This window comes from Elephas maximus, chromosome 1 (genome assembly GCF_024166365.1).
Source record: "Elephas maximus indicus isolate mEleMax1 chromosome 1, mEleMax1 primary haplotype, whole genome shotgun sequence".
Taxonomy (NCBI): Eukaryota; Metazoa; Chordata; class Mammalia; order Proboscidea; family Elephantidae; genus Elephas; species Elephas maximus.
The window spans coordinates 238,928,234-238,952,910 of record NC_064819.1 but is presented as its reverse complement, the minus strand read 5'-3'; the positions used below and the strand labels follow the sequence as shown (position 1 = coordinate 238,952,910).

Genomic DNA, 24,677 nt, shown 5'->3' with positions numbered 1-24,677 from the left:
TTACCCCAGCACACTGCACGTGTCACTGTGGTCATAGCGGGCTCTCCTGGAGGGCGGCTCCCCACTTCCCCCAGGCACTGTACGTGTCACTGCGGTCATAGTGGGCTCTCCTGGAGGGCGGCTCCCCACTTCCCCCAGCACACCGCACGTGTCACTGTGGTCATAGCGGGCTCTCCTGGAGGGCGGCTCCCCGCTTACCCCAGCACACTGTAGGTGTCACTGTGGTTATAGCAGGCTCTCCTGGAGGGCGGCTCCCCACTTCCCCCAGGCACTGCACGTGTCACTGTGGTCATAGCGGGCTCTCCTGGAGGGCGGCTCCCCACTTCCCCCAGCACACTGTACGTGTCACTGCGGTCATAGCGGGCTCTCCTGGAGGGCAGCTCCCCACTTCCCCCAGCACACTACACGTGTCACTGCGGTCATAGCGGGCTCTCCTGGAGGGCAGCTCCCCACTTCCCCCAGCACACTGTAGGAGTCACTGCAGTCATAGCGGGCTCTCCTGGAGGGCGGCTCCCCACTTCCCCCAGCACACTGCACGTGTCACTGTGGTCATAGCGGGCTCTCCTGGAGGGCGGCTCCCCGCTTACCCCAGCACACTGCACGTGTCACTGCGGTCATAGCGGGCTCTCCTGGAGGGCAGCTCCCCACTTCCCCCAGCACACTGTAGGTGTCACTGCAGTCATAGCGGGCTCTCCTGGAGGGAGGGTCCCCGCTTTCCCAAGGGGACATGAGGCTGGGGCGAAGGGCAGCTCCTCTGGCCGCACATTGGGGCGCTCGCTGTGCTCAGAGCTCACACCCTCTTCTTGCTCTGCAGGGGGCCATGGCTGCCACCTACTTTGCTCTGAACAGGACACCTCAGGCGCCCAGGCTGGAGCCGGTGCTCTCGTCCAGCTTGGCACAGCGCCGCGGCATGAAGAGACTGACATCTACACGGTTGTAGCCGGTGCTCCCCCAGCGTGTGGTCTTGGCACAGACTCGGGACAGGGTGCCACCATGCGCGTTGCAGGGACAAGTCCACATGGAGGCAGAGCCGCCTTCGCTGTGCACCTTCCCCTCAGCCTGGGGAGGTCCGACCTGGAGACCCCAGGGCCTCACTGTGCCAACCTTGCCAACCACCCCCTCCCTCATCCCACGCAGCACCAACGAATGTGCGCATCCCAGGTCACACACTCACACCCCTTAGGGTGCTGCCACGATCTTTAGGTCCTCCTAGGATGCTCACGTTTGGATGGAGAGATTTTTTCCAGTTATTCAGCCAGTAATTTGGTCAGCTTCCAACACTGGCATCCTGGTGATTATGGAAAGGGCCCACCAGCTTGTTCTAGAACCTTCCCTGGGAGGGGCTGGATGCGACCATGCTGGTACTCCCCCCGGGCTGAATGGTGGGGTTGGCACCACTCCGTCTACATAGAGATGTCCAGTTCCATTCCAGAACAATCCAAAGAGTTGTTCTCACATGCCCTCCAGTTTTTACTGAGGGGTTGTGCGTTCCCCTTCCTTCTGCCCCAAATTCCAGTCGAGGGAAGAACCCCCCAAGAACCAGGCTCTCTGGCCTTTGCCTTAGTGTCCGCATTTCACAGGGGTCAAGAGAGGGACCCCAGGAAGGAGCCAGGACAGCCTGCCACCCCCATTTCATCATTTCCCTCCAGGGGCTGCTGGGCAGGGGCAGCTGGCCCCCACTGTGAGTCACCCCGTGGTCACTGAAGGCCTTCGAGAGCTCTGGGCTCTAAGAGGGCCGCTTAGGAAAACCCTTTGTCAGCCTTGCCCAGAGCAGGGGTCAGTCATGATTGCTTGCGTTTTCTGGTCTACAGGAAACTGAACGCTGGGCTTGCTGCCTCCCTTGAGTCCTGTGGCTGAGTCTGTGCCTTGCCCAGTCTGAGGGGGACAGGAGGGGCACAGCAGACCCCCACCCCAGAGGAGCAGCGGGGCTGGGACGGGGAGGGGCGGGCGGGTGGCCAGTACCAGTGTGCTTTGCAGAAGCCGTGTGCTGCCTTCGCTGTTCCCGTGGCATGGCTCTGTTTTTAAATGGACTTTTGCAGTTCCGGTAACTTAAGTGCTACTTACTGTGTTGTTTGGTGTGTTGTGCGCACAGGGGACGTAGGTGCACCCTGCTGTGCTCACCCTGTTAAATGAAGTCGTGCTGTGTGTGCCTCCAGGAAAGCCCAGCAGGAGGGCTCAGCTGGAGAAGAGTGGGTGCCCGTGTTCTTGAACCTCCTCAGGACCCCTGTGGGTACCCCGCCAGCGTGGGCCCAACCGGAGAGCCCACCTGGCCAGGCTGAAAAAGAGGGTGTTCCTTGAGCGGTTGTCCCGGCTGATGTGTCTTCCCAGCACTGAGGACTGGCTCCTCCTGCCCCGCAGTGGAGTCGAGGTGCCTGCTACCGCAGAGCCAGGTTTTCATGGCTGCTCTGCCCTCTCCATCTCAATCACTCTAGTCCCAATCAAAAAAAAAAAGCTGGCTTAACAAGCTTGGTCTAATTGTTTCCTGACCTTAAAATACAAACCTGTTTAAGAACCTTTCATTATTCACTGAAGCCCTGGGTGGTGCAAAGGGTTAACTCCCTCAGCTGCCAACCAAAAGGTTGGAGGTGCCACCCGGAGGTGCCACCCGGCCGTGCCTTGGAAGAAAGGCCTGGTGATCTACTTCCAAAACTCAGCCACTGAGAACCCTATAGAGCATAGTTCTACTCAGACACACATGGGGTCTGACACACACGGAGTCACCATGAGTCAGAATAAGCTCAATGACAATTAGGTTGTTTTTTTTTTCCTTCATTTCAATTCACTCTAGTACCTAACTCAAGGGGAAAAACGCCACATTCTGGAAAATAACTGCTTAGCTTGGCGTCACTGTTTCCTGAGTTTAAAATATAACCCTAGTTAAGAACCTTTCCTTGTTCAGTGAGGCTCTTCTTCAGAGACCCACAGAGATTAAAGGAGGGGCCTAGTTTCCTGCACCTGTTCCCCACAGAGCCCATGAGCCTGCTCAGGTTTTCTCAGGAGGAAGTGCTTTTCCCAAAGGCTAAAGTGACCCCACCCACTGTAGGTTTGTCCCGCCCTGAATTACTTCATTTCTCAGTAGAAACCTATGAAAAACCAGACTGTCCTTATGTCATAGGTTCTGTCCTAGAAATCAGCAAAAGTCGCTGTGTCTGGTGTTTGCTGACAGGCAGGGACACGTGTACGAGCCCACTGACTAGGGCTTTGGCCTGGGTCTGTTTGCCCATGAGTTTTTGTCAAAGCAGTGAGTCCCGGTGAAGACTTTGATTTCTCAGAGAAATCAAAGAACGCACCTCAGAGAGTGGGGCCTGGTGGATCCTTTGTGTGAGGTTAAATCACACCACTCACCCCCTTCTAGTTGGGCAGACGACTGACCCTTCCCTTCTGAAGGGTAAGAACTCCAATTGGGCCGTAAGGCTTAGGACGCACCAAACTCCGTGCACCGGGAAACGTCGGCTGCTTCTGGTCTGTTGAACCAGCTCTACTTGGACGACTGTAAAATACCTCCCATTTCCTCCTCCTCCTTCAGAGCAAGATGATACTTGAAATCCTCCCGCAGAAAGTCAGCCTAAAGATGTGAGGATAGAATACTGTCAGTTTTCAAAAACATTCAGTGAACTGGCAAGTGGCTGTGCGTCATAAGCAGCAGACTCTAAATGGAAGGCGTCGTCGCCACCTTCACCTCACCCCGCACAGCTCCACACTCAGTACAAGGGATTTGCACAAACGTTATAATGCACAGAAACTTACACAGCTCCTCCTACACGCACGTATCATCGTGTCCCCACTGGGTCATAAAAACCACAGATTTGGTCACGGATAAGCTGAGCCCTACCCCCTCCCGGTGCCCCCTTGCCGCCCCTGTGCTAGGGTTTCCCCACCCCCCGACAGCCCCGCTCTTTGCTGGGAATGGCTGACTCACCCCATCAGTGTGGGGCTTTGCCAGGTTCGGCCCGCAACATCAGAACACCTGCAGAGGGTTAGGGTTCCTTCCACTTGTCCTTGGGTGAGATTTGTGCGTGGTTTTAAACTAACTGTGTGTGTGGACATGTAGAAGCTCATTTGACTTTTGAAGTGAGACGAGTCCTTCATGTTAGCCAGTGTTGTTCATCAAACGGTGTTATTCTTCAAGCTGCACACGGGTTTGGGCCACTGGCTTTACCGGTTCCCTCAACATAATGAGGTTTGATTTGCTGTCCACGCTCTTTCTGACACGGCTTTGTCGCCCTTTACCTTTCAACGAGTCATGAGAGTTCTGGAGTGGAAAAGGACGGTGTAGGTCCGGAGTGAGGAGGGCAGCCAGAAGACGACTCCCCAGTGGTCAGGGGACCGCCGGGAATTCCGGCCAGGCCAGTGGAGAGCAACGGACTGTGGGCACGTGGTCACCGGTGGCCAGCAAGCCTTTGTCCCTGGACACTGTGACTCAGCACTTTGTTTACGAGCTTGGCATTTGTGTTTACAGACGGGTGTCGTGTCCGCGCTTTCTGTGTTGTGTTTGTGCTGGGTGGCGCTGTACAGATATTTATTACGCTTTCCAGACTTTCTGAATAGAGTTTTTTGAATAAATCCGGGTTTTATGAAGTGTAATATTTTTCTAGCATAACAGTAACCTTTGGACTTTCTATCACGTTATGAACAAGTGCGCAGGTGAGCTGTAGTCCTCTGTTCCCGGACGTGTTTCAGGGCTGCCGTGGTCCTGGAGCTGTGATGCAGCTTCCTGGTGAGGGTGGGGACACCCAGTCCTGCCCCCAAGTGTGTGTGCGTGTGCCCTCTTGCACATGTGATGACAGCCCAGGGCACCGGCAGGAGACAGCGGGCCGTGGTGTTGTTGATAGCGGAGTGCAGCCACAGGGTGGGCTGCTGAGACAGTCCTCGAGGACCCCCTCTGTACGCTGCCACCCGGCCTGAGCACGCCATCTGCTCTGTATACAAAAATAAAACATGTCTATGCTGTGGGTCTTTGCTCTCCAACCTGATTTTTTCTTTCCATTTGGTAAATTCCTGGCCAGTGTGTGTCAGCAAATAAGAGATACACACACCCGTAACACACATACACATGTAACACACATACAACACACCACACATAACACAGCACACCTACACCATACACGTACACCACACACGTAAACCACGTGCACACCACATGCACACCACATGCACACTACACACAACACACATGCACACCATTCACACACCACACACACACATCACACACCCCACATACACACACCACTCAGCACACACATCGCATACCATACACACCACATACATACACATTACGCACATACCACATACCACACACATACACACCACAAACACATCACACACCACACACATACACACCACACACATACACATCACACACACACCACTCACATGCCACACACATACACACCACACACCACACACATACCACATACATATACATCACACACAGACACACCACACGCAGACACCACATACGCACCATACACATACCACACACCACACACACGTTAGTTAGGATTGGTTTGGGCTGTGAGTTGCAGAAAGCCCAAAATAAGGGTAGCTTTAGGACATGTAAGTGTGTAGGGCCCTCATGCAATCACATCAGGAGGTGACTGTCCAGGCTGTGTGGTGGCACCACTCCTCTGAGCCCTCAGGATCCCGGGCTGCTTCCAGCTCTGACCCGCTGTGTCCTGGGTGAGGCCTCGTCCTCATGGCCCAGAAGGCAGCATCTGCATTCCAGGACTCCCTGGACAGAGAACGGAGAGAGGAGAAGGAACACTCCAGCTGTCTTGAAGAATGGCTCCCTCAGGCTCCCTCGGTGCTTCCCATGGCAGCCTACTGACCAGCTTAGCCATGAGGGGGCACAAGGTGTCTGTACACCCACTCCTCGCATCAACATGGATAGATTCCAAAGACCAGGTCATTAGGCAAAAATCAGCATCATGCAAAAATGGAGGATGCCCACATCAGATCATAAAATAGTATATGGGACACATATGTCCCTCTGGACCCAAGAGGTGGAAAACGTAGGTGGGTGCCCTATGTCCCACTGGTCACAAAAGGGTTACTGCCAGATGTACATCATTAATGCACAAAATAGTAGATTTTCTACTACTGTCATAAATGCAAAATGTGGGGTCACAAGATAGTCGATAAGTGAGGAGCAGGTGTATACAGCACCCATGTGACCAGCTGCAAGCCCTGTTACATGGCAGAGAGGAGGAAAGCTCGCTCCATGAGAGGGCGCTGGGCAGCTCACTGAGCCTGCAGGAAAGCTCACTCCACAAGAGGGCGCTGGGCAGCTCACTGAGCCTGCAGGATTGGGGATGGAAAGCAAGAAAGACTAGCCCAAAACCTCAGCCCACCTGATTCCATCCCAGCCCCTCCTCCCCTGCCTGGGGCTCTCCAAGTCAAGTCTCAGATTCACAAAGAAAGGCCATTGACCCAGAAGACAGGACATGGGGTTGCCACCTCACAAGGCTGTACAAGATGGTGGAAAAGTAGCTCCCAAAGGAAAATCCAGATGATGCTTCTAAGAGAAGAGGTAAAAGCAAAAACAGAGAGAGAGAGGCCCACACAAACCTGGCTCCTGAGGCAGGGAATAACATAGACGTTGGAGTGCCTTGTGAAGATTCCACTTAGCCATGTAGTCAGCTGCCCTTGGGTCAGCTCTGAGTCATGGTGACTCCACATACAACAGAACAAAATGGTGCCCAGTCCTGCACCATCTTCAGGACCATCGATGTGCTTGAGTCTGTTGTTGAGGCCACTGTGTATTCTGAGTGCCTTCCAACCTGCGGGGCTCGTCTTCTGGCACTCTGTCAGACGATATTCTGTTGTGATCCATAAGGTTTTCATTGGCTGATTTGGGGAAGCAGACCTCCCAATCTTTCTTCCAAGCCTGTCTTAGCCTGGAAGCTTTGCTAAAACCTATCCACCATGGTGGCACAGCTTCCAGCATTACTGCAACATGCAAGCCGCCACACACTGAAAGAGGTGGTAGTCAGCACAGGTGTAGACACTTCTCAAAATTCCTCCCAAGAGGCAGGATAAAATGTCCTAAAGTAGCACCATGCCACAGCACACAGTCCAGCCCTCCTCTCTCTCCTGATGGGGTCCTGTGCAGTGCTGGCCCAGTACCCTTCTTTTTGCAAGATAACCTTCTGTTCTTTTCCCAAGGCATGACCACAAACCCACCCACGTTTCCAGACTCCCTCAAGCGCAGAAAACTGCATACTCATTGTGGGCAGCGAAGCTTGACCTGACTGTTGAGGCAGCTGATGGTCTTTGATTTAAATCCTAGATTGTATGGATACTCGTGTTTTACTGTAGGTGTTTGTCAGATTCTAAAGTGCAGCCCTGGACTACACTGAAGCTTACATAAACTGAAAAACCAAACCCGTTGCCATCGAGTCAATTCTGACCCATGACCGTATAGGACAGAGTAGAACTGCCCTGTACGGTTTCCAAGAGGCGGCTAGTGGATTCAAACTGCCAGAATTTTGGTTAGCAGCCAAATGCTTAAACCGCTGCTCCACCGGGGCTCCAAGGCTTACACAGTGGACAGTATTTACACCATGTCACCTTTCTAAAATCCAGAATAACCTGAGTCCCACGTATTCTGGACAAGGGACTGTAGACTAATTTCATTTTCCCTACCACCTGCTTCACATGTCTTCTGTTTCTACCCACTTCTTTTTCTAGTCACTCCCAACAGTAGGGACCTGCAGTTTACAAACAGCCCAGCCCCTGCCCTCCCAGCCGTGGACAGGGCACACAGAACAAATGCGGTTTGCTGAGGGGCCTCCCAGGGGACAGGGAAGCTGCACTTTCCATCGAACCTGCAGCCTCTCCCAGATACCACGGGGAGCCCTGGCATCTTCCTTCCCAGCCACACCTTTACCTGGGTGGCTCTCTGCTCTCGCTATTGTTAGTAGCACATCTTTTCACCCCAAGACAGTAACATGATCAGAGAATACCAAAATGCCATCCTTCAGTCAGGGCAGTGGTGTTCAGGGGTGGAATCCTCGCCTTCCATGAGGGAGACCCAGGTTCGATTCCTGACCAACGCACAGCCACCACCTGTCAGTGGAGGTTTGTGTATTGCTGTGACACTGAATGGGTTTCAGCAGAGCTCCCAGACTAAGATGGACCTGGTGACCTACTTCTGAAAACCAGCCGGTGAAAACCCTACGGACCACAATGGTCCAGTCCTGTTGTACATGGGGCCCCAACGAGTCAGGGGCCCAGTTGACAGCAGCTGGCAACAGCATCCTTTAATCAGTGCACATCCATTTGTGGGGTAAAGTGGGTGCACGATTGTGTTTACTTTGCAGAAAATAAGGTGGCAATTTGGCCATCATCTGGGCCTGCTTCATTTACACCAAACTATCTGGGCCACCAAATTCGTAGTAGTAGGGCCTCAGTGGCTCCAGTGTTTGTCAAGGACTCAGGCTTGGTGGCTCGTTGTTTTATTGTTGTTAGGTGCCGTCAAGTTGATTCTGACTTACAGCAACCCTACAGGACAGAGAAGAACTGCCTCATAGGGTTTCCAAGGCTGTAATCTTAACAGAGGCAGACTCTCCTGAGGATCGGCTGGTGGGTTCAAACCCCTGATCTTTCAGTTAGCATCTGAGCACTTTAACCACTGTGGCACCAGGGCTCCTATATACTGTTGTTGTTGTTGTTGTTAGGTGCCAGCAAGTCATTTCCAACTCATAGTCACCCTATATACAACAGAACAAGACACAGCCCAGTCCTTCACCATCCTCACAGTTGTTGCTATGTTTGAGCCCATTGTTGCAGCCACTGTGTCAACCCGTCTCCTTGAGGGTCTTCCTCTTTTTCGATGACCTTTACTTTACCAAGTATGATGTCCTCCAGGGATGGGTCCCTCCTGTAACATGTCCAAAGTAACATTTTATATTTAGTCATCTTTGACTCAGCTGCTTGGTGCTGAGAACTGTAGTCAGCTTTGAGTGAAATTTTGGTCACGGGTGGGATTTTTTGTTGTTTGTTTTTTGCTGTTTTAACCATTTTTACAATTCAGTAGCAAAGTATTTCTTAAAATGAGCAGGGCCCAGTCCAGCAACACAATCTGCACAGTGTTTTTCATTTCAGCTCAGGTGTGATTCCCAGGTCACCTTCTCTGAGCCCCATTTCTCCTTAACCAGCCTTGTCCTGTAGCAAGTAGCTCCCTGAATGGAAACGGTCTTTGAGCACGCCTATCTCCCCATTAGTCTGGGACACCTCAGAGGGCAGGAACCCTTTTCTTCTCTCTATTTCTGTCATAACTAAACATTTGCAAATGAACGAATGAGCGTTTGAACCAGGTTGACGGGCCTCATGTTCTGCTGACACGACTCATGCGGCCATAAGAAATTCCAAACAGAGCCTCAGTTCCTTCAAGCAGATGCTGTGGCCTCACTGAGCCTGGTAATATGAGCACACTTCTTTTCCTTCTCAAAACTCCCCTGCAGTGCCCGGCACAGAGCAGGGTCTAGCTGTGTGTTTGCAGTTGTTACACTCTGCCACTAGAGGGTGAAAGACCAATGCCTGCAACACCCAAGCATGGACACTTGGTGATCTTTGTGCAGAATGTCCTCAAAACGTCTCAGAACAAGTGTGCTGAATGCTAGGGGGACACCGGTCATCCTGGACCCTGGCGATGACTCCGTCTACAGCCCCAGGCAGGTCATTTCGTCAGTGGTTGCCAGCCTGGAGTTCTCAACAGAACTCAGAGTCCACGACCCATTTCAATATTTCGAAAAGCTGAATGGAAATCATAATTTACACACCTAAAGCTACACAGACGAGAAGGTCAAGTTTATTTGGGTTTGGTTGGTTTTATATCCACTACATTAACTCCCTAACCCAGTTGAGACATGGTCATATGCACCGTTCCCACGTGGTAAATCTGAGGATCTTTTAGGCCAAAGTTGCTCTCTCGCCCCTGACATGTAAGCGATTATCAAATCCTGACCCGTTTTCTCCTGTAGAGTCTCGAATCTGGGCTTCTCTTTCCATTCCCGTCACTTCAGTCTATCCCGTACCCCTCATCCGTCACCTGGCATACCGTCAGCAGGCTAGCTAAGAGGCAGCTGATAGGAAGGAACAGATGAGGTAAGTGAGAATGTGGTGGCGTCTGGAAAGGTGGTGCCATCTTACGTTTCTCCTGGGGGAATCACTGGATTCATCACTGTCACCATTGCTGTTACTGAGGACGGAAACCCTGATGGCGTAGTGGTTAAGTGCTACGGCTGCTAACCAAAGGGTCGGCAGTTCGAATCAATCCACCAGGCTCTCCTTGGAAACTCTATGGGGGAGTTCTATTCTGTTCTGTAGGATTGCTATGAGTCGGAATAGCCTCAGCGGCACCGGAAAAAAAAAATTATTGAGGACATGGCTTCCATCTGGCTCTTCCTACCATAATAGATTGATGCCTTTGCATTGTGGTGTTGATGAAAAATATTGAATATACCATGAACTGCCAGAAGAACAAACAACTCTGTCTTGGAAGAAGTACAGCCATAATGCTCCTTAGAAACGAGGATGGCAAAACTTCATCTCATACTTCGTCTCATACATGTTGTCAGGAGGAACCAGTCGCTGGAGAAGATCATTATGCTTGGTAAAGTCAGCAAAAAAGAGGAAGACTCTCGACAAGATGGACTGACAGAGTGGCAGCAACAAGGGGCTCATGGTGCGGGAGAAGGCAGGGTTTCATTCCATTGTACACAGGGTCACTATGAGTCAGGACTGGCTCAACAGCACCTAACAACAACAACAACCATAATAGAAGGAGCCACAGTGGCATAGCGGTTAAGCACTCGGCTTCTAACTACAAGGTCGGCAATTTGAACCCACCAGCCGTTCCTCAGGAGAAAGACGTGGCAGTCCGCTTCCGTAAAGATTACAGCGGTGGGAACCCTACGGGGCAGTTCTACTCTGTCCCACTGGGTCTCTGTGAGTTGGGATCAACTTGACTGTAATGGATTTTACCATAATAGACCTCTCTTCTTGGGAAAGGGGGCCAATTTGGAGATTCTGCCAGTGTCTGAAACTCCCGTTAGGTGGTTGTGGATTGAATCGTGTCCCCCAAAAATGTGTAGCGACTTGGCTAGGCCGTGATTCCGAGTATTGTGTGATTGTCCGCCGTTTTATTATCTGACGTGATTTTCCTGTGTGTTGTAAACCCTGCCTCTATGATGTTAATGAGGTGGGTTAATAAGGCAGGACTCAATCTACAAGATGAGGTTGTGTTTTGAGTCAATTCCTTTTGAGATATAAAAGAGAGAAACGAGCAAAGAGATAGCGGAACTTCATACCACCAAGAAACAAGAGGCAGGAGAATAGCGTGTCCTTTGGACCCGGGGTACCTGCTCTGAGAAGCTCCTAGACCAGGGGAAGATTGATGACAGGGATCTTCCCCCAGAGCCGACACAGAGAGCGAGCACCTTCCCCTGGAGCTGGCATCCTGAATTCGGACTTCTAGCCTCCTAAACTGTGAGAGAATAAATTTCTCTTTGTTAAAGCCATCCACTTGTGGTATTTCTGTTACAGCAGCGCTAGATGGCTAAGATAGTAGCCTAGGGAGGCACGTTAATAAACCATAGGACAGGTTGGCAGACCTCGTGGGCCAACAGTGAGATGATCTTGGGCCCTTTTATCACTTCGCCCTTGTATGCTCCTTATTCTGAGAGACCACCCTCTGTCAGTCTGTCATACTGCAGAGGCTTGAGTGTTGCTGTGATGCTGGAAGCTATGCCACCAATATTTCAAATACCAGCATGGCCACCCATGGTGGACAGGTTTCAGTAGAGCTTCCAGACTAACACAAACTAGGAAGAAAGGCCTGACAATCTACTTCCAAAAATTAAGCAACAAGACCCTATGGATCACAACAGAATAATGTCTGATATAGTGCTGGAAGATGAGCCCCCTAGGCTGGAAGATACTCAAAATACACACTGGCCACAACAATGGATTGGAGCTTTCCAACAATCATGAAAATGGTGCAGGACCGGGCAAGGTTTTGTTCTGTTGTATGTGGGGTCACCACAAGTCTGAGCCAACCCGCTGGCAACTCAAAACAACTACAGTCTCAGTCCTTAGGGATTTATTTAACTCAGAGACAGTATCCAACACATAACCAACATCTGGGCACAGATGGTAGCTTCGCCCCACTGGCTCCTCACCAAGCGCATACAGCAACATCTGAACCTGAGGTTCCTTTCCTACGAGCAGGATTACCATGGCAACGACACCACCAGTCGAGTGAACTTCACCTGTCTCATGTTCCCTACTAGTGGGTGGGCATTCCACCACTTGGTGAATTCTGCTTCACAATGATAGGAAGAGCTGACATCGAAGGACCAAAAAGCGACGTGGCCGTGAATGCTCAGCCACCACAAGCCAGTTATCCCTGTGGTAACTTTTCTTCAGGGCTTCAAGCGGATTAGTTCAGGGTCAAACCCCTGCTGACAATCTGCATTTCTAGCAAGTTCCCAGGGGATGCTAATGCTGCTGGTTAGGGACCAGTTCTGAGAACCACTGGTAGAGCAGTGGTTCTCAAAATGTAGTCTACGTAAGAATTGCCTGGGGATCTTGTTAAACTGTACGTTCCGATTCGGTATATGTGGAGTGGAAACGCAAATTCTCAGCAGGGGCTTGAGCCGGAATGACCCAGTTCAAAGCCCTGCTTTTCTGACACCTCCTGCTTAAAACCCAGAATGTCAGAAGGACCGTCAGCCTGGCTTTCACGGTCTGTATTCATACTGAAAATCAAGGTAAAGCCAGCTTCTGCTCCATGGGGGTCTCTGTCCCCCCCGAGCTCGCCTTAGGACACGTGCGTCACTGTTTGACAGGTGTGCTGCCCCGGTCAAACCCCCGCCTGGCCCTGACCACTGAGGCACTGCTGCTGCAGGTGAGGGAGTCAGACAGGGTTTGGGAGTCAGCGCACCCCGGGAGAACCGGCGGCCGTGGGCTTGACTGACGCCTGCCGACTCGTGGGTCAGAGCAGAACTGTGCTCCACATTTCAAGGTTGATTTTTCAGATGTAGATCACCAGGCCTTTCTACTGAGGCACCTCTGGGTGGACTCGAACCTCCAACCTTTCAACTATCAGTGTGCACGTTAACCGTTTGCACCACCCGGCGGCACCTTGGTGTACTTGGAGTCATCTAAATCCTCCCAGATGTCACTGTTTCTCTTCTCGCATTTTTACCATTTCCCAGTCATCTCAGGAATTTCAGTGAAGTGAAATATGAAGTGATACTCCCTGCTTTGGAGAGTCGTGATGACAAGCAGGGGTAAGCTATTTGGAAGTGCATGGAACGCAGTAGGTGCCTCCTTCCTCTCCCTGTGAAACGTTGATGGTGACCATTACCGCTGCTGCCGCCGAGGGCCCCTTCAGGTTAATGATCCAATGTTCTAAGTTTTGTTTGCTCAGCTTAGGATTGTGTGCACCTTCTTTTAAGGACCAGGATCTGGCCAAAGGTGATGGATGAGAACAAACCAAATATTAGCTCAGACGAGCTTGTTTGTACCTGTAATCCAGTCTGATCAGCGCTGGTCCACGTGAAAGTCCGTTTGAGGTCAGCCCAACAAACACAGTTCAGGCAAACTTTAACCCATATTATGGGTGAAAGATTTCTGAAGACAGAGACTGATCTTATTCTGCATTTTAATCTTCCTGACTAACCATCATTCATCTGGCTATTTTAACCTCTGTCTCTTATGCCATACGTGGAAAATGAGGCAACCTAAGCATAGACAAGCGCCCAGAACTCAAAGTTCTCAGCCCCATTGCTTCATGCTAGCAAAGAGGCGTGCTTGTGGGGCTGGTGATGACAGGGATCGTTGAGGCAACACTAAGCGAGAGGAAAATTACTCAACGGCCACGACCAGCAGAAACCTTCCGTGGAGCCTTGGGGACGCCATCTATAATGTGTCTTGAGGGAAGGAGCAACTCACCACGCTTGGAGAACAACAAAGAAAAAGGGGGGAAAAGAGACGGCAATAGAATGTTAAAGAAAATTTACGTTCATAAAAACATGCTAAGCTAGTATTATGTATTCAGAATATACACAAATTATTTTGTACGGCTTGAAACATCATTTGAGTTAAAAAAAAAAAAAGTAATAATAATAAACTGATCTCAAATGTTTTTGTTGTTGTTTTCCGTGAAGTAGATTCTGCCTCACTGCAGCCCAATATGACGGAGTACAGCTGGCTCATGCGGTTTCCTAGGCTGTAATCTTTTTTTTTTTATTATTGTACTTTAGATGGAAATTTACAGACTAGCTTCTCACGAAATAATTAGTACACTTATGGTTTTGTGACACTGGTTGCCAAGCCCACAACCTGGCAACACTCTCCCCTTCTCTACCTTGGGTTCCCCATTTCCAGCTTTCCTGTCCTATCCTGACTTCTCGTCCTTGCCCCTGGGCTGGTGTGCCCATTTAGTCTGGTTTTGTTTTATGGGCCTGACTAATCTTTGGCTGAAGGCACTCAGGAGTGACTTCATTACTGAGCTAAAAGGGTGTCCAGGCGCCATACTCTCAGGGTTTCTCCAGTCTCCACAGACCAGTCAGCCTGGTCTTTTTTTTGTGTGTGTGAGTTAGAATTTTGTTCTACATTTTTCTCTGCTCTGTCTGGAACCTTCTACTGTGATCCCTGTCAGAGCAGCCAGTAGTGGTAGCTGGGCACCACCTAGTTGTGCTGTCCTCAGTCTGGTAGAGGCTGAGAGAGTTGTGGTTCATCAGTCATTTGGACGATCTTTCCCTGTGTCTTTGACTTCCTTCATTCTCCCTTGCTCCAAACAGGGGGGGCCCAGTGGAGTATCTTAGCTTGCCACTCACAAGCTTTTAAGAACCAAGACACTACTCACCAAAGATCTATGCCAATTGATCTAGATGTTCCCTGAGTCCATGGTCCCCACAGCCCTCAGCCCAGTAATTCAGTCCCTCAGGGAGTTGGGATGTGTCTATGGAGCTTCCATGACCTTTCCCAGGCTGCCATCTTTACAGGAACAGATCGCCAGGTCTTTTCTCCTGTGGAACCGCTGGTGGGTTTGAACCACCAGCCTTTGGTTACCAGCCTAGCCCTTAACCACTGCACCAGCAGGGCTCCTTAAAGTGCACTAAGCATCTCCAATACAGAGTAAGAAAGGAAATGAAAAAAGACAGGCTGTACTGGTCCACAGTGAAGGCAGTGCCCACGGCCACCTTCCACATGCAGCCAATGTGTGGCCCAAAAACTAGAACTCATGGCCTGGATATTTTTTAATCTTTTTCTTTTTTTGCATTCAATTATATTTTTAATACAATTAAAGAGTATTTTTAGCCTTTCTGTAATTAGAAGCTGAAAATGTGTCATGTGTTTACCTCAGATAAATTATGATATAAAGTTCACTACTAAGAGAAGGATTGTTTTATGTGTATGGTATTGAATCAATTCACCTACAAGTTGGAGATTATAAGTTGGGCAGTCCCTACAAATTTCTCTTATATGTTTGAATAAATACATATGAACTCAAACACAAGTGAGACTCCCTGTGGTGTTCTCACTAATCAACGCCATGAGTGTAAACAGATGGCTGGGTCAAGATGGCTGCCTTCAGCATTAGAGTTAGGAGTCAGCAGGGCCTCTAAGGCGTCAGTTACCCCAACTCCCTCAGGCCATTGAGAGATGAGGAAACGAGTTGGGACAAGCTCGTGACCTGCCCTCGGACAGTCAGCAGTTAGAGGCAGTCCTTCCACTCCTGTCTCTTTATGCTCCTTAAACTGAGGTGTCTACTATAATCGTTCGTGTTTTTTCTAGCTCATATTTTAAATCATCACTGGGATACTTTTAAAAGCCCCCTGAACATGCACCATTTTTTACTTATTTATTTAATCAGATGTGTCTTTAAAAAATGCTTGAAGTAATTCAAACACCTATTTCCCCTACACTTCAGGCACAGGGTCTAGAACATGGCTGAGCAAAACGAAAACACAGCAGGTCTGTTCAAGATCCCTGGCCGGTGTTTGGAAGGCAGCTAGCTGCTCAGCAAGGGTGGAAGGAGTTCTGTCAGGTAGAGCCCCTGTTCTCACAGACTCGTACGTCACTGAACTCCGCAGCTCACTCTGGACAGAAGCATGTTCTAGACAGAGTTCCATTTACAGAAGAGCCACGGAAGCGAGTGCTGCCAGGAAGTACCCCCCCACACAAGCCAGCACCAAATTCCTTTACGTGAGGACCTCACAGAATGTCAGGTGATTTCCAGGAAATACCAAGATCAGGGGGAGAGATTCTGCTTGGTTTACACAGTTGATCTGAGCAATTTAGGCTGGAAAGACGAGTTCTCTTGGGGTGACTGGTGTCTTCAAATATTGACTGCAACTTGTCTATAAAGGACCTTTGAAGAAAAAATTCTGTTCTTTTCTTTCTTGACTTTTTTTTCCCTCCTGTTTTGGAAGGTTTGCAGCACTTTGCCTCCATCTGAGCCAGAAAATTGTCCGTTTCCTTTTGCCAATCCTTTTGTCTTCTCTGGATGGCGGCTGTCAAGTTATCCACCCCTTCACCAAGCCCAACCTTCCTGCTCATTCCTGCTTCTTCAGCCTCCTTCCAAGCCCACCTTTTCCTTGCATTCATTTGCTTCGATTCTTCAACACAGGCTTTCTAGAAGGGCCCTCTGCAGCGTTGATGGCTTGCTAGGTGCTGTTCCTTATCCTGGGTTCCTCTGTGTACTGCACACAGCGCAGACTCCATGGTCTGATCCATGTCACCTTGAAGCCCAGGGGGGCCTGTTTACTACTGGCCAACTCTTCTTCAGAACCTCTGTGTGTCTTTTCAAAAGCCTGAATGTCCTCAGAAAGACCTTCTGAAGAGTAACCTCCAGTACGTCTCCCAGCCCCGGGCTTGGCTGGGCACAGCCGTCTGTGTCCACGGTTCCCTGCCCTTCTTCATACAGTGCTCTTGCTCCGTCACCGACTTTCACAAGGATCTGGGAGCTGTGCGTGGTGTCCTCCTCATCGCCCTCTCCCACCTGGTCCAGGTGCACCTGCAGGGATGACCTGTGGCAGCCATGTCAGACCTTGCCTTCCAAAGCCTCCCGCCTCACACCCAGCACCGGGTAAAGGTCGGCAGTGTGAACACTTCCCTGCACAGCTTGGCAGCCCTGTGCCTGGCAGGGCCCCAGAGCAGGTGGCGGCCTCCACGAAAACTGTGGGTCCCAGGGACATCAGCTGCAGCCCCGGGCAGCTTCCTTTTCCTGTGCAAAAAGCCCAGGGCGCCTGCTTTTTTTTAATCTTCTACAGTGTCAGATAGAGGTGAAAAAACTGGCTTCCACCACAGTGGACTGTGTCCCTGGTGCTAATCCAAAATCCAGGCTTTTGAATTTTAAAACAAGAGACGGATGTCTCCCTTAGGGCTTCCATTGTACAACGCATCTTGGAAATGTTTGTATTTTGTTTTCTGAAGCTGACTCTGAAGACCGTGATGGTGTAGTTTGTAAGATAGTTCAGTGTATACATGCCAAGGCATCATCAGGGTAGGGGGCCCGTGAAAGAACAGAAGACAATGAAAGTAGTGATCTTGACCAGCACCCGTTGGTGGAGTCATGGAAGAGTTTTACCACGGTTCGTTCGACTGGGAAGATCTCTGGTAGTGGAAGCAGTTTGTGCTCGAATACTAACCTAATAGACTTACTGCAAACCAAAAGGTTGGCGGCTTGAACCTACCCAACGGCTCTGTGGGAGAAAGACCTGGCAATCTGCTCCCATAAAGATTGCTGTTGTTAGATGCCGTCGAGTTGGTTCCAACTCAAAGCCACCCTATGTACAAAAGAACAAAATATTGCCTGGTCCTGGGCCATCCGCACCATCATTGTTTTGCTTCGGCCCGTTGTTGTGGCCACTGTGTCGGTCCCTCTCATCGTGGGTCTTCCTCTTTTTCACTGACCTCTACTTTACCAAGCATGATGTTCTTCCCAGGGACCGATCCCTCCAGATAACATATCAAAAGACCATGAGATGAAGTCTCACCATCCTCATTTCCCAGGAGCACTCTGGCCATACTTCTTCTAAAACAGACTTGTTCCTTCTTCCAGCAGTCCATGGTATAATCAATATTCGTTGCCAACACCATAATTCAAAGGCATCAATTCTTCTTTCTAAATATGTTTTCCCTTGAGGATCATAAACACAGAGTATGACGTATTGATGTTTCCATTGTTTTTAATCATTATCCTTTGCAATCCCGAAAGTGCCTGGGTTTAGCCAGTAAGAGCCCCTTTGAAGCCGACTTCACGTTCTTTTGACATGAACACTGTAGTCCCTATAGCTTCCCATAAAGGTAGAGTTTCATACGCAGATGTGCGAGGGCTGTCCTGGCAGCTTGCACTGAGGACGTGAGAGCAGTCACCTCTGCCTGAGGTCCACTGTGGACGGAGCAGTGATGACTCACAGCCTGGCTGCCCCTGGGGGGCCAAGGTCTGCTGTCTGAGACGTCCCCGCTTCTGTGACCTAGTTGTCTCCCAGTCCAGCTTTCACCAGGCCATGCAAGAGAGGCAGCCATGAGGACCAAGACAGCCTGCGACCCTCTGACCTTCCCCAAGGTCAGACACCAACAGGGACCACAGCCCCTCGCCCCTCTGCCCCCTGAGAGACCAGCTGACACTTTGAGGACTAGAGGTGGTGCAACATCAAGAGAGGGCATCAGGTGGAAGTGCACACTCGAGCTGCAGTAAAGCAGGACAAAGTGAAAGGAATTAATGTTTACTGAGCTGCGTTGTTGACAGTGCCAGGTGATTTTCAGATATTAAATCTCACAAAAACTCCACAACTTATGTGATGGTTGTATTTATTATTCCAATCTTACAGATTAAGAAACTGAGGGCTGGTGAGTTGTAGAGGCCCTGGTGGCACAGCAGTTAAGAGCTCGGCCGCTAACCAGAAGGTTGGCAGTTCACATCCACCAGCCGCTCCCTGGAAACCTTATGGGGCAGTTCTACTCTGTCCTACAGTGTCGCCATGAGTTGGAATCAACTCGATGGCAATGGGTTTGTGAGTTGTAATAACTTGCCAAATGCAGGCAGCTAAAGAGTGGTATGAATGCTCCTTAGAGGCAAGGATGGTGAGACTACGTTGTCAGAAGGGACATGTTGTCAGAAGGGATCAGTCCCTGGAGAAGGACGTCACACTGGGTAAAGTGGAGGGTCAGTGAAAAAGAGCAAGACCATCAAGGAGACGGGTTGACACAGTGGCTGCAGCAATGGGCTCAAGCACAAAGCAAGTGTGATGATGGCGCGGGACTGGGCAGTGTTTCTTTCCATTGTACACAGGGTTGCTGTGAACTGACTCGACGGCTCCTAACAACAACAACAAATATATGTGACCAGGAAAACCCCCTCCCCATTTTTCGCCCTGAAACTCCTGGTGGGCTGGAAAGCTGCCTCTCCTTATGGAGTGTGTAAGGCACCTTCCCCTTCTGATCAGCAACTGACTTGTGGGGTGACCCTCTGGCACCCCTCGGTCGTTGGGTTCCCGGTCGCCTTTCCATGGGTGGTTTTAGCACCTATTGATGACTGTTGCCAGAGTTGATTAGTTTGAGTGGTGTTGAGAAATGGGGATTTCTATTTCTATTGCTCCTTCTCAAAGTGTTAGCCAGCAGTTACTAAATCGCTAAAGCAAATGAGGGCTCCCAGCCCGCGGAAACATTTCCTGGTGACTTCTCCATGCACTTGGTGAGAACCGGGAACCCAGGATGGAAGTGGAGGTGGGAGGGCGAGAAACTGACTTATCTCAAAGGGCTTGTTGGTGACAAGCCCTAGGGGGCAGCAGAGTGGATTAATACAGGTACCCGACCAGCAGCTCCAAGGAAGAAAGACCTGGCAAACTGCTTCGGTAAAGATTACAGCCTATAAAACCCTACGGGTTCTACTGTGTCACATGGGGTCACCGTAAGTCAGGAGCCCACTCAACAGCGGCTAACAACAACAAAACAAGGACAGAAAGAGCTAATCTGGCTAAAATATTATGCACTGATATTTGAAACACCACATTGGCTTTTTAACACGTGTTGCTAGTTCTCTTTGAACTCAGTTTCTTAGCTTACTCATTGACTGAATTCTTGAAATTTCTATCCTAATCAAGTTTATGAACATAACTGGGGCCAAACAGAGGCACGTGTTATACCAAAAGAAAACTGGGCAGCAGGACAAAGGCAATACATTTTTATATTTATAAAACACCTTTATCATCCACTAAGTAATGCAGTTTCCACCCAGCCAGCTCTGGTTCATGGTGGTCCCATGTGTCAGAGTAGAACTGCACTACGGGGTTTTCGGTGGCTGATTTTTTAGAAGTAAGTAGCCAGGACTTTCTTCCAAGGTGCCTCTGGTAAGGCTCGAATTACCAACCTTCAGTTAGCAGCTGAGCACGTTAACTGCACCATCCAGGGACTGCTTCCACTAAGCGGTAGGTCAGAAATTGCCTCTTTTTGTTATAACAACCCTTTTGTGAGGTGCCGTTGACTCAGTGCTGACCCCTAGAAACACTGTGTACAACAGAAGGAAACACTGCCGGTTCCGCACCCTCCTCACAATCCTTGTTGTGCTTGAGCCCATTGTTGCAGCCACTCTATCAATCCATCTCCTTCAATATTCTCTCCATGTATCGTGATGTTGCTCATTGGCCCAGTTGTAAGGATTTTTATTTCTTTATGTTGAGGTGTAATGCCTACTGAAGGCTGTAGTCTTTGATCTTCATCAGCAAGTGCTTCAAGTCCTCTTCACTTTTGAAACAGGTCTGGGGCCAGAGGTAAAATTAACCCTCTTGTGAACAGAGACTGTAAAAAGTCCAAAGCAAACAAGATATGGAGTAGGCCAGACACAAGGAAACCAGTATTTCAACCTGAGGCTAAATTTTAAATGATAAGCAATCAGATTTCCCTTAACGCTTCCTCTTAGGATTGTTTTTCAGGCAAACCAACTAAAACCAGAATCCCACACAGGTGCAGAAATGATTTGGTTGACCGCTGGATGTCCCCATCCCATAATGAGTCCTGCCTAGGATCCAAAAGACCCATGCCAAGGAACTAAAATCACCGGATTTATATAATCTGTAGCACTCACACCCATTTCAGAAGCAAGAGGTCCACCAGCCACTTCCTGTCAAAAGCCTGACCCAACCCCTTTTTTGAATATGCATGCTATTTCCCAGAAGTTTAATGAGTTTGTATAACTTCCCTTTTACTGCATAGTATAAAACTTCTCCCAGCCCTTCGTTCTGGGAGACAGCGCTTTGAGAGTGATCTCCCTGTCTCCTACTTGCTGCGACTATTAAACTATGTCTGCTTTAAACTTCACTTGACTCTAGTTATTCTTAACAAGAGTACAAGCAGCGGACCCATCGTGTTCGGTAACACTTTCAGCAAGCAAGGCTGTGTTATCTGCATATTGCAGGTTGTTAATGAGTCTTTCTCCAATCCTGATGCCCCGTTCTTCTTCATATACTCCAGCTTCTCAGATTATTTGCTTAGCATACATATTGAATAGGTATGGTGAAAGGATACAACCCTGACACACACCTTCCTTTACTTTAAACTAAGCAGCATCCCCTTGTTCTGTTTGAACAACTGCCTCTTGGTCAATGTACAGGTTCTGCATGAGCACAGTTAAGTGTTCCGGATTTCCCAGTGTGATCTATAATTTGTTATGATTCACACAGTTGAATGTCTTTACATAGTCAATACAGGTAAACACCTTTGTGGTATTCTCGGCTTTCAGCCAGGATCCATCTGACATCAGCAATGATATCCCTGGCTCCATGTCCTCTTCTGAAACCGGCCTGAATTTCTAGCAGTTCCTTCCTGATGTACTGCTGCAGCCGCTTTTGAATGATCTTCAGCAAAATTTTACTTGCGTGTGATATTAATAATACTGATTGAAGTTGTCAAGGATTTCATTTTACTTGGATCCACAATCAACACCCAGGGAAGCAGCAGTCAAGAAATCAAAAGACACATTACATTGGGAAAATCTGCTACAAAAGACCTCTTTAAAGTGTTGAAAAGCAAAGATGTCATCTTGAAGATTAAAGTGCGCCTGACCCAAGCCACGGTTTTTTCAATCACCTCATATGCGTGTGAAAGCTGGACAATGAATAAGGAAGACCAAAGAAGAATTGACGGCTTTGAATTGTGGTGTTGGTGAAGAATATTGAATATACCATGCACTGCCAGAAGAACAAACAAATCTATCTTGGAAGAAGTACAGACAGAATGTTCGTTAGAAGCAAGGATGGTGAGACTTCATCTCACATACTTCGGACATGTCAGGAGGGATCAGTCCCTGGAGAAGGACATCGTGCTTAGTAAAGTAGAGGGTAAGCAGAAAAGAGGATGACCCTCAACGAGATGAACTGACACAGTGGCTGCAACAATGGGCTGAAGGATAACGATTGTGAGGATGGTGCAGGACCAGGCAGTGTTTCATTGTGTTGTACGTGGGGCCGCTATGAGTCTGATCTGATGGACAGCACCTACCACCACCACCAACAGTCCTGGAGGCTAAAGATCCCAATCTGGGTCACAGCCATGTCAATTCCTTCCTTGGGTCCTTGGCTTGTGGAGGACCCTCATGTGGCCTCTGTCTTCCCATTTGTGCTGGCATCTGTGTCTAATCAGCAGGTCTTATAACTCAGAGGTGATTAGGTTTACAACACACCCTACACTGATAGGGTCATTAACATAACAAAAGAAAACCGTGCAGCTTCCAGGGCCCTGCACCAGGCCTCCAGTCTCTCCAGGTGGAGCCCAGGGATCTGTAGGAGATGCTTCTAACAGCTCAGGTTTCCCAGGAAAAGAAAAATACTGGGGGCAAGACTAGCAGCTATGAGATCCAGGAGCTCCCCAGACAGAGAACCTCCCTTCCTGCCAATTTGCAGGAGCAGTTTGCTTTTATTCAAGAAGCTTCCGTTTCCTACACCCACCTTCTGGGTTGATGGGAGGGGGAGAAATAATGTAAGAAATGTGCTTAGTGGTCAACAAACAGTAGCTATTAATAAAAATATTATTTATATAATCCAGACCCCTTACTTCTCTTAGGTTGTTGTTATGGTTTGAATTGTGTCTCCCAAAAATGTGTGTCAGCTTGGCTAACCCATGATTCTAATATGTCTGGTTGTCTACCATTTTTTGATCTGATGTGATTACCCTATGTGTTGTAAATCCTAACCTCTATGTTAATGAGGCAGGATTAGAGGCAGTTCTGTTGAAGCAGGACTCAATCTACACAACTAGGTTGTATCTTGAGTCAATCTCTTTTGAGATATAAAATAGAGACTCAGGCAGAGGCAGGGATCTCATTACTACCAAGCAAGAGGAGCCAGGGTCCCTGTGCTGAGAAGCTCCTAGACCCAGGGAAAGCATGATGACAAGGACATTCCCCCAGAACCAACAGAGAGAAAGCCTTCCCCTGGAACTGGTGCCTTGAATTTGGAGTTCTAGCTTCCTAAACTGTGACAGGATAAACTTCTGATTGTTAAAGCCATCTACGTGTGGTATGCCTGTTATAGCAGCACTCAGTAACTAAGACAGTCGCATATTTGTATCCTCACCGTAGGCACCTGTGGAATACAATGGCCTGCCTGGTGTTATTATGAGTCTCTAGATGGCGGAAAAAGTTAAGGACTCAAACCAAAAAACTGATTTGAGTCCACCCAGAGGTGCCTCAGGAGAGAGGCCTGGTGACCTACTTCTGAAAAATCAGCCATTCAAAACCCTACAGAGCACAGTTCTACTCGGAAACACACGGGGTTGCCAGGAGTCAGAGTCAACTCTACGGTAACTGGTTCTGGTGTTATTGTGGGATTGCAAAATGGTCTGAAGACACATTTCAGAGAAGACCAAAACCAGGTGTGATCTGTGGAGACCATAAATACTAACAGAAAATGAATCGGATTCAGTCAAAGGCTCACTATCTTAATTCCCAAAGGCATTTCTTAATTTTAAATGTTATTTATTTGGGATAGATAACGTGTTCATTGCACAAACTTCAAAGGAACAACACCGTACAGTGATAAGTTTGTCTCCCTCCATCCCTTGTCCCCTTAGCCATCCTTTGAGGCGACCTCTGCTAACATATCTTTTAAACATAAACTTATATATTTTTTCCTATGCACAAATACACGTGCTTTACACACAACTATGAACCTCACAACTGGACCAATGAGCAACATCACGATAAATGGAGAAAAGACTGAAGCTGTCAAGATTTCATTTTACTTGGACCCACAATCAACAGCCATGGAAGCAACAGTCAAGAAATCAAAAGACGCATTACATTGGGGAAATCTGCTGCAAAGGACCTCTTCAAAGTGTTGAAGAGGAAAGACGTCACCTTGAAGACTAAGGTGCACCTGACCCAAGCCATGGTATTTTCAATCGCATCATATGCTTCACATAGCTGGGCAATGAATAAGGGAGACGGAAGAAGAATTGACACCTTTGAATTGTGGTGTTGGCGAAGAATATTGAATATGCCATGGATTGCCAAAAGAATGAACAAATCTGTCTTGGAAGAAGTACAACCAGAATGCTCCTTAGAAGCAAGGATGGTGAGACTGCGTCTCATATACTTTGGACATGTTGTCAGGAGGGATCAGTCCCTGGAGAAGGACATCATGCTTTGCAAAGTACAGGGTCAGCGG

General features: G+C 49.0%; 1 protein-coding gene and 1 pseudogene across 5 annotated transcripts in view; one reads left to right on the top strand and one right to left on the bottom strand.

Moving 5' to 3' along the window:
- Positions 1-5,140, top strand: part of RPS6KA2 (ribosomal protein S6 kinase A2) — a 477,450-nt gene extending 472,310 nt beyond the window's left edge. For 2 of the 5 annotated variants that reach the window (XM_049905303.1, XM_049905313.1), the window contains one exon: positions 815-5,138. In XM_049905303.1, coding sequence (XP_049761260.1) covers positions 815-940 — 126 coding nt within the window. In that variant the 3' untranslated portion in view covers positions 941-5,138. Of the gene's footprint in view, positions 1-814 lie in introns of all 5 variants that reach the window. The other 3 variants (XM_049905293.1, XM_049905278.1, XM_049905285.1) reach the window with 3 other exon arrangements.
- A 446-nt stretch (positions 5,141-5,586) lies between these two features.
- LOC126070350 (dnaJ homolog subfamily C member 9-like) lies at positions 5,587-17,902 on the bottom strand (annotated as a pseudogene).
- Positions 17,903-24,677: the final 6,775 nt, after the last annotated feature.